A 9045-nucleotide genomic window follows, 5' to 3' on the forward strand; every position below is an offset into this window, starting at 1 on the left:
AAGGTTACTTATTAAAGCGTGACTCGGTTGAAAAAATAAAGTTATAAATAATTTTTTTTTTTTTACTGTACTGGCCAAAAACTGTGTGGTCACCACACCGCTTATTATCCCCCTAGTCAATAGATGTTAGATATTAACAGATATACTATTCCAGTAAGTTCTATGAGGACAGTTATTAATGCTATGGCATACAACAACATTCTAGAGAATTCTGTGCTTTAACTTTGTGGCAACACTTTGGGGAGGGCCCTTTTCTATTCCAGCATAACAATGGTCCTTTGCACAAAACCAAATCCATATGACTGGTGTGAAGTAACTTGACTGGCCTGCACAAAACCTGAACACCTCTGGGATGAACTGGAACCTTGAACGCTGTGCCTGATGCTCTACATGTTGTCAACTAGCATAAAGCCTCAAAGCTGATGGGAGTTAAATGTCACAAAAATGTTTTTTTGGTTGTTTCAGACACCTGAATAGGGACGGAACATAAAAGCAGAACAGAATGCCTAGTTGGAAATCTTAGTCTAGTGTTTGAAACAAGTGTACTTGTCACATGCTGTCATTGAATCAGTAGGAACATGCCTTTCCTGCATGGTTAAGTCACATGCATACACACCCATCCCTATATAGGAGCTGATATATAGTGGATGAGAGGACACAGAGCATCCAGTGGAGGGTTCACTCACACAAGGATACTTCAAGGACTAAGCCAAACATTGTGAGTCTAATTTATATATTCTGGATAATCATAATGTCAGTTTATAGCCACAGGGTTTTAATAACCACAAGTCTATTGTCTATTTCTCAGTTATAGTTTTTAGTCAGGCGACTTTTAGGATACGGTTCCCCTTTTTCTGTTTGAATTATACAATTGAAATAATTAAACTAAAACAGTATTTCCTATTTCACATCATTGGGGAATCGTATATATGTATGTGTATGCATGTCTGTTTATTAAGAATACTAGCATAATACATATATGGTCAAAATAATGAGAATAGTGTGCTACACTCTTACAAATTAAGGTATTTTATTGCCATCTGTAGTTCCATTAAGAACCTTTAACATCCATGGAACCTTTCCAATGTGCAAGGTTCTTTATACTGGAAAAAGGTGCTTAAGATTAGATTTCATATGTCTACTGAAAGGTTCTTTGTGGAACTCAAAATGGTTCTTCCATGGCATTGCTGCGAAAAGTGTTGTATTCTATTTAAAATTCAGCTTCAGGGTCCCTTCTACGATCCCATTGGTCAAGTTGATCAACGGGGTAAAAGAAAACAGCTGAAATTGAAATCAAGGTGTGGCTTATTGATGAGCAGAATGATATAAATATAGAGGTAATGCTGGAAAATAGCTTTGAGGTGTAGAGAGAGGATTCTCAAAGAGCAAAAGCTGCTGGTGTAGGTGGTTTCGTTCAACATGGGATTGCTCGAGTCTTGTGTTTCAATGTAGTTTCAGTTCATGTGTTTGAGAATTGGCTAGTTAGCTGTATATGCAGTTGTTTCTGTCTTCCTGTACAGATGGCGTCACCACTAATGCTGGTGTTTTTAACTGCTCTCCCTGGGGTCCTCTGCTACCAGTCCTCATTCATTGACCTGGAAGCAAAAGGAAGTAAGTTGGTGTTGATATGTTAAATGCTGAAAAAAGTATCTTTGTCTCAAACCTTAAAGGGGTAGTTCACCCAGAAATTAAAATTGTGATTTACTCACCTTTTATGCTGTTGAACACAAGATATCTTGAAGAATGTTGGTAACCAGACAGTTGACAATAGTCATACACTTCCATAGTTTTTTTTTTTTCTTCTTACTATGGAAGTCAATGGCAACCGTCGAATGTTTAATTGCCAATGTTCTTCAAAATAGCATCGTTATTGTTCAACTCATACAGGTGAGTAAATGACAACTTTCATTTTTGGGTGAACAATCTCTTTGAGGGTTATGGATATTTTATAACCTCTTGACTGTTTACATCCCTGCCCTTTTATTGCCTCAATCAGGTAACAAGTCGTCCATCAGGTTCCTGGTTTTGGGGGATTGGGGTGGACTGCCATATCCTCCCTACGTTACCCCCATAGAGAAGGCCACTGCCCGCATGATGGCTAAAACTGCTTCCCAGATGGGGGCAGACTTTATTTTAGCGCTTGGTGACAACTTCTACTATAAGGGCGTCCGTGACGTCAATGACCCTAGATTCCAGGTTTGGCTTCGAGAGTTTAGATCCCTTGAGTTTTGTAAATGCAGGTTGTTGTTTGTTTTTTCCCACCTTATTTACTTTAATGAGAGCTTGAAGCTTCTCATGGACCATATGACCTATGCTAATTCCACACAAGTGTGACCATTTATAGTTGTGTGCTGAGATCAGGGTGCAAATCAGTGTAGTCCTTTCCACCGAATGTAGGCCATGGTCCCATTATGCTCTTTGCAGGTCACATTTGAAGACGTCTACACTCAGGATTCTCTTAATATTCCATGGTACGTCATTGCTGGCAATCACGACCATGCAGGAAACGTCCTTGCTCAAATTGAGTACAGCCAAAAGTCAAAGAGATGGTACGTGAGCCAAAGTATCTTGGCCTCCATGTCTAAGGTTTCCTGGCTCATGCCAATTTGCAATGATTTTTTTTTTTCTACTGTTAATGCAGCTGTGCTTCGTGTTGACTTGGCAGACGCCCTGTTCCTGTCCAAATAGGCCGTTTTAACATTAATTCTGTCTCACAGGAACTTCCCATATTACTATTATGAGATGAACTTCCGCATTCCTCGAACGGACCGCACGTTGACCATCATCATGTTGGACACTGTGTTGCTGTGTGGCAACTCTGACGACTTCCTTGACCAGCAACCCCGAGCTCCCCGAAGTGGCGTTCAGGCCAATAGACAACTGATGTGGCTTCAGGAACGCTTGGCAAAGTCGAAGGCTGACTATCTCCTGGTGGCTGGCCATTATCCGGTGTGGTCCATATCAGAGCATGGGCCAACCGACTGTCTGCTGAAGAGCTTGAGACCACTGCTTAAGAAGTACAGGGCCACTGCTTACCTGTGTGGCCATGATCACAATCTACAAGTAGGTACTTGAAGCCTTTTGAGTTTAGTTTGGTTCAAAACGTCTTTGACTCTTTGCCTCTGCTTTGCTCTTTCAGTACATCAAGGAGTCTGGTATTGGTTATGTGGTTAGTGGTGCTGGTAACTTCATGGATCCCGACGTGCGGCACCGCAACCAGGTTCCTCAAGGCTACCTCAAGTTCTTCAACGGTGATGCTGGCACCTTGGGTGGCTTTGCACATGTGGAGGTCAACAAGAAACAGCTGACTGTTACTTTTATCCAGGCTAGAGGGACCTCTCTTTACAGGGCTGTTCTTAAAAGGCGTGATGATATTTCAAGAGATGACGACGATGTTTGAAATGTATCATACGATTTTAATGTGACTTTGGGATATTGAACCAGGTCTTTTAGCGTTCTGCTATAAATTAGAAAAGTGCATTATTGAATCTTTAAGTATTTATAAATTAGTTTTAAATAGTTTAACGAATAAATGTTTGTTTTGAGAACTGTTAAAGTGATTATTAAATGACTCCTTTTAAACTTCTCTTGTGGTCCATTTTAAGTTTTCAAAATCTCTCCCTTCATTCACTGCCATTATAAAACTCTGAAGAGCCAGGACATTAATCTGCGACTATCATCTGAATGAAGTCATACACCTAGGGTGGCTCTCATGGGGCTTGAGCTGCAGTTGTTAGCTCAAGTCATCCCATCTTTTTATAGGCCATTTTTAATGCACACACAAATAGCTTGGCACAACCTTATCCTGTTTTTTCCCACAAAGTTGGGCATCTGCTAGCCTTAAGTCTATCTGGAACGGATCAGAACCCAATGCTCGCTGCAGCGTGAACCTCACATAATCGGAACGGACGTCGACTACAGTAATGGTAGTCTGGGAAAAATAAATTTCCTTTATTTACTTTCACCTTCAAGCCTTGCCTTTTGTTGTTGTCCATACCTTGTTTTTGTTCAATGAAGGGTGCTGATCACGGTTCTTTTATAATTAGAAATGATGTGTGTAGATGTATACTTTCTGGTTTTAAGGCTTTTTGAAATCTGGGACTTTTTACAAAGAAACCTACAGCTTGGCACTAACAGATCTTGTATTTATATGCATGTATATAATTTGTTTACAGGGTAATGGTGCTTAAAAAAAGAATGGTTTGAATGTAAGCTTCATGACTAAATCCGATGACTCCCAGCATCACAATATCCTTGGCAGTCAGGATGCAGGCACTAATCCTTTCTGCACATGCTGTGTCTCTGTCCTCAATTCAATCTGGTCAAATCTCAACACTTCGCAAATCCACAGACAATGCGCAGCCCCCTTCTAATTTAGCTTTTATGTAAAGGTTTGAAAGGAAGGTGTTTTGTATGTGTAAGATATTGGTTTCGCCCCTACAATCTATATCAAGGCAAAAATAAAAATGACGTTATACAAAATTGACACAACATTCATGATGCCTTTTATTGGCCTACTTTCTATAATGATGTAGGCCTACTTTGAGCTTTGTTCTTCCTTGCACGTAACTTCTAGAAGGATCTAAATTCTGTGGAGGGTGTGCAGGTCAGTTTGCAGTTTTATGTTGCTCTTTAATAGCCTATTAGTGTAATGCTAAGACTTCTCTACCCACCTGCAGCGTGATTTCCTGCCTGTGACATTAAAGTGTGAACCACTACCGGTATCTAATAGGTTTAATTGTCCTATTTACAGTGCCTAAACCACCCCCACTTGTGTGACATTTTCTTACATATTCTTTCACTACAAAGAAAAGATTTTGCAGAGATCATACGTTTCAATCCTTGATAAACTTTAAGACTAACAACAGGAAAATAAAATGGAATAATACTTGGAATGAGATCAAATACATGAGCATATTCAACATCACTAAGTTTGATAAATGCGGTCTGATAATAACAGTCAGGTAAACAGGTGGTCACCAGACCTCCAATGTCATTTAAGTCCAAAGATTAACAAGTACAGCATGTTTATACAGAAAACGGTCATAAATGTGTATAAAATAACTCGAATGCTACAAGAGAGGAAACTGTCATAGACAACATTTTCAAAAATCCAACCCTATATATAGATATATATATAGATTTGCTAACTTTGTCACCGTTTCCCGTTCAGGTTTAACTCACAGGGCAGAAAGGGGAGTGTAATCTGATAACATCCTTACTAAACACTTTAACTCTTGCTCTTAACCAGCTAGTCAAGTTAAGCTGATCCTCTAATGGTACAATGCTTAGCATTACATTCAGAACATTAAACATGACTGGAATAGGAGCGACACACATGAAAAAGAGTGTGTAATGTAAACACACACACCCAGGGTAAAAAAAATTCCTGCACCTGTCAATGGCCAGTGGGGGGAAAAAATGACATATATTTGTAGACAAAGTCTTTACATAAATATCAGTATAATATATATTATTACAAGTCTTTGTTATATGCTGGAGAAGACCTTACAGAGTCCTTGACTATTGCCAAAAATGTATGCCCCTCTTGATGGAAACAACATTTATTTCCATCAAGAGTTGCATACATTTTTGGTCCAGATCTTGTATTGACAATGCAAGAGTCCAACACTCTGTAGAGTCTCCTCCAGCACATCCCAGAGACTTTCAATGACTTTAAGGTCTGGATTCAGAGGTGCCAATTCATGTGTAAAAAATATTTTCTTCTTGCTCCCTCCCAACCATTCTTTCACAATCTGAGCCTGATGAATCTTGACAGTGTCATCCTGGAATGGAATATGGCAATGATGTGTCTTCATACATGGTTGGTTAAGAAATGAAAAGCTACACACTCCATCACTTAGGCTTACAAGAACTGTTGCCAAACATATAACATGCTAGAAACACAATAATCACGGCAATAATGATCCAATCATTGACTCTTAAGGGCTTGCCTTAAGGGGCGAGGGGGTGGAAAAGTATATTTATCGCACATTTTCATTATTTTAGTTAAAATCCCCATTTTTTTCTTGCATTGATGCTCTGCAAGTGTTAACATTGGAGCCTGAACACACACCTGCAATATATAGGCTAAACTAGAGAAAAAAAATAACCCCCAAAAAGTTAGAAAAGGGCCTTTGGTTACTAAACCTTGAAAATAACACGTTGGATTCCGAATCCAATCCAGTTTCACTGGCCACAGTTTTAGTATTACTTGTATCCAAATACTTCTGTGCAAATCCATAAACTGCAGAATGCTGGTTATCCTGCGTTGAACTGAATGACTCAACAGTTCAAACATGTTCTGAGGATGTCATTTGGCTTCAGGATGAAGGCTGCTCCTGAATTGGCACAATCCTACAGACGCGATCGTGCAGACTCTCGCCCTGTCCTTTTATTACTGGGCATACACGTCCAGGTAATGCGGCTTGGACTGACATGGCTCTCCGCTTATTGAGGTCGTTTAGGGTCAACAGCACTTATTTTAAGGTCAGGGCACCATCCTCACATGCTCCACAGGGCGAGGCCCAGCTTTTGCAGTCAAATTGAAAAGCATAGTGTACTGTGGTAAATACCAACAACACCCAGCAAACATTTGGATGTTTAATGACCGTTGAAAAGATGCCCCTCCGACACGTCCCATCATGGTTGAAAAATAGTTCCAAAATGAAAGTCTCTGACGTTATCCATAATGCATTTTTAGGAGATGCATTCCATGTTACATATTTTTAACGATTTACGCCGTCATACCGCGACTATTTTTGGCCAGGGGCACGACGTTGCCGTCGGACTAATGTTTGCTGGGCGTTCAACAAAAAAAACAAGCTTTTCCGTTGATTTGATCTGTTTAAAGAGAGGGGTTTAAGCTTATTTCGATAGTCCACTTTAGTGGTGGTCCCAAAGTGGACTATCGAAATAAAGTGTTACCTTCATCCAAAAATGAAAATCTTTTGTTTTATGGAAAAGGGTTGTTCTAAAATTCGTATTTTTCTATTATTTAAGACTGAAACAGTTTTGGACTACAATCTAGTGTGAGCCATTGTTCTGTAGTTCAAACTTTATCAGTCCCGTCTCTCCTCTCATGGAATGATACGTGTGAGAAAGTGGAGCCATGTCCTGTAATTTTGGGTGGAGGAAAGACATAGGCCTCTTGTGGGGTCTTGGTGGGGCTCTTGCTTTCCCCGTGGTAAATTTGGGAAAGTGCAGGGCTGTTGAGCGCGCCGTGAGAGGCAGGAGAGGGGAAGAAGTGAGGAATAAATGGGATGGCAGCCAGAAGAGGGCTGGCCTGGGGGCTGTACTGCGGAGACAGGGGGATGACCACATCGTCCTGATCCCAAACGTGGAAGGCGTTGGGGTGGGAGTGTGTGAGGCCTGCAGGCATGTGCGCTGCACCCTCATCCCCTGCCTCACTGCTGGCCTTCAAGATCTCCTCGTCTGGACCCAAAGCCCAATCTGCAAACACACAGAAAATACACAGCAACTATATATGCGTGGAACTCAAGAAAAAATGTCAAAAGATGATAAGAAATTGAAGCCTATATTATAGCACATTTTTCTCAAATTCGCATTACTGTAATACAATTACAGTGATAAAAATATGCATAAATGTTATGTATTATGTATAAATACATTACATATTACATCTATTACTTATTTTTTGATTACATGATGACAATGAGAAATGCAGGGAAGGTGCCCAAGTATCATGAAAATAAAATCACAATTCAAAGATGTTAATGGTCCTAAATTAAGCTTAATCTTCTTTTATCAATTTACAATTTATTAGCAATATTAAGCATCTATCTCTCTATCTATGGTGATACATGAACGCCAATGAAACAGTTATTATGTTTTAGACAGTATGCTTAAAAGGAAGTAGAAAATGACATAAATCACATAAAAAACCTCCTTTTCTGCATATGCTTTCCAGATGAGATTGAGATAAGCAGGTCTGTGCTAGATGCTATAATAGCAAACTTAAAACAATGTCAGATATATATGTTATACTATAACTAAAATAAAATAAAATGATGCACGGCCTTTTCTAAGAACTAACTTCAATCATTAATGGTGGTCTAAATAAAAAATAGAACTTATATAATTTGTGTAACATTTTGAAATAAATTATAAAAATTATAATAATTCAATAGCCAATTTATTAATATATATATGTATCACCATCACTACTGGACAACCACATGACTTGACCAGCACAATCTGCTAACTTGGTCGACCACTTTAACAGCAAGGTAAATAATGCAAGATTTACCCAAGATGTCATAAGCGAGGTCTTTAATTAAATGTCCCACAATGGCATACGCGACAGCGACCACCACCACCGCGGCCATCATCAGGTAGAGCAAGGCTTTGGGAAACTGGATGAGATCTCTGGCTGGAGGCTTGTAGTCCTTAAACATCGGAGACTCATAGACCGCATACTGCGACGCGTGACTCCCAGAGATGGAGGCGTTCAATCTGTTCATATCCACAGGGTTCATTATTGAACACGGCTTGTAATTTCACAAAATAAAATCTGTCCCACTTCCAAAATGTGTCTTGCTTGTCCTCCAGGCAGTTTATTCCAAGTTACCGGCGCATAATGTCACGTGAAAATATTCAATTAGTTTGTACTTCCAAAGTTTTATGCCGTGAAAGAAAGCGGTACACTCAATCAAGGACGCGATTTTAAAACCAGCTACCTATAAGCATTTTTCCCCCGGATGAAACGGGCAGATGGACTGTGATGTAAGTGTCGGAGATTTGAAGATCTCGCACCATCGACTGGTCATGATCTTTTCTCGGACAGCGAGACGATTGGTGGATTTCACGCGTCATCACTTAAATCTCATAAAGGCGCGCGCACGGGTCAATCAAGGTAAACCAGAAATCGTGCACATCAGCTGCTCTGCTCTAGATAGGTGTTGGACACCGACACATAGAAGAATAGAAACATTCTACGCCGTTTCTAATTATTAACACATTTTTACTTTTATAATAAAATATTTGTCTTTGGCAGAGAGTCTGGGTAGTACATAAACGTTTATG

The 9045-nt window shown here is 39.8% G+C and overlaps 2 protein-coding genes across 2 annotated transcripts; one reads left to right on the forward strand and one right to left on the reverse strand.

Moving 5' to 3' along the window:
- Positions 1 to 326: 326 nt before the first annotated feature.
- Positions 327 to 4478, forward strand: acp5a (acid phosphatase 5a, tartrate resistant). The gene is made up of 6 exons (XM_079839998.1): positions 327 to 718; positions 1521 to 1611; positions 1997 to 2196; positions 2425 to 2549; positions 2718 to 3063; positions 3140 to 4478. The coding sequence occupies exons 2-6, from the start codon at positions 1521 to 1523 to the stop codon at positions 3398 to 3400; spliced, it is 1023 nt and encodes a 340-aa protein (XP_079696124.1). The 5' UTR covers positions 327 to 718; the 3' UTR covers positions 3401 to 4478.
- A 5-nt stretch (positions 4479 to 4483) lies between these two features.
- LOC307140443 (uncharacterized protein) lies at positions 4484 to 8771 on the reverse strand. The gene is made up of 2 exons (XM_079839999.1): positions 8270 to 8771; positions 4484 to 7452 (listed from the first exon to the last, which is right to left on the reverse strand). The coding sequence occupies exons 1-2, from the start codon at positions 8496 to 8498 to the stop codon at positions 7052 to 7054; spliced, it is 630 nt and encodes a 209-aa protein (XP_079696125.1). The 5' UTR covers positions 8499 to 8771; the 3' UTR covers positions 4484 to 7051.
- Between the last annotated feature and the right edge of the window lie 274 nt (positions 8772 to 9045).

This window comes from Gobio gobio (assembly GCF_949357685.1).
Source record: "Gobio gobio genome assembly, chromosome: 17".
NCBI lineage: Eukaryota > Metazoa > Chordata > Actinopteri > Cypriniformes > Gobionidae > Gobio > Gobio gobio.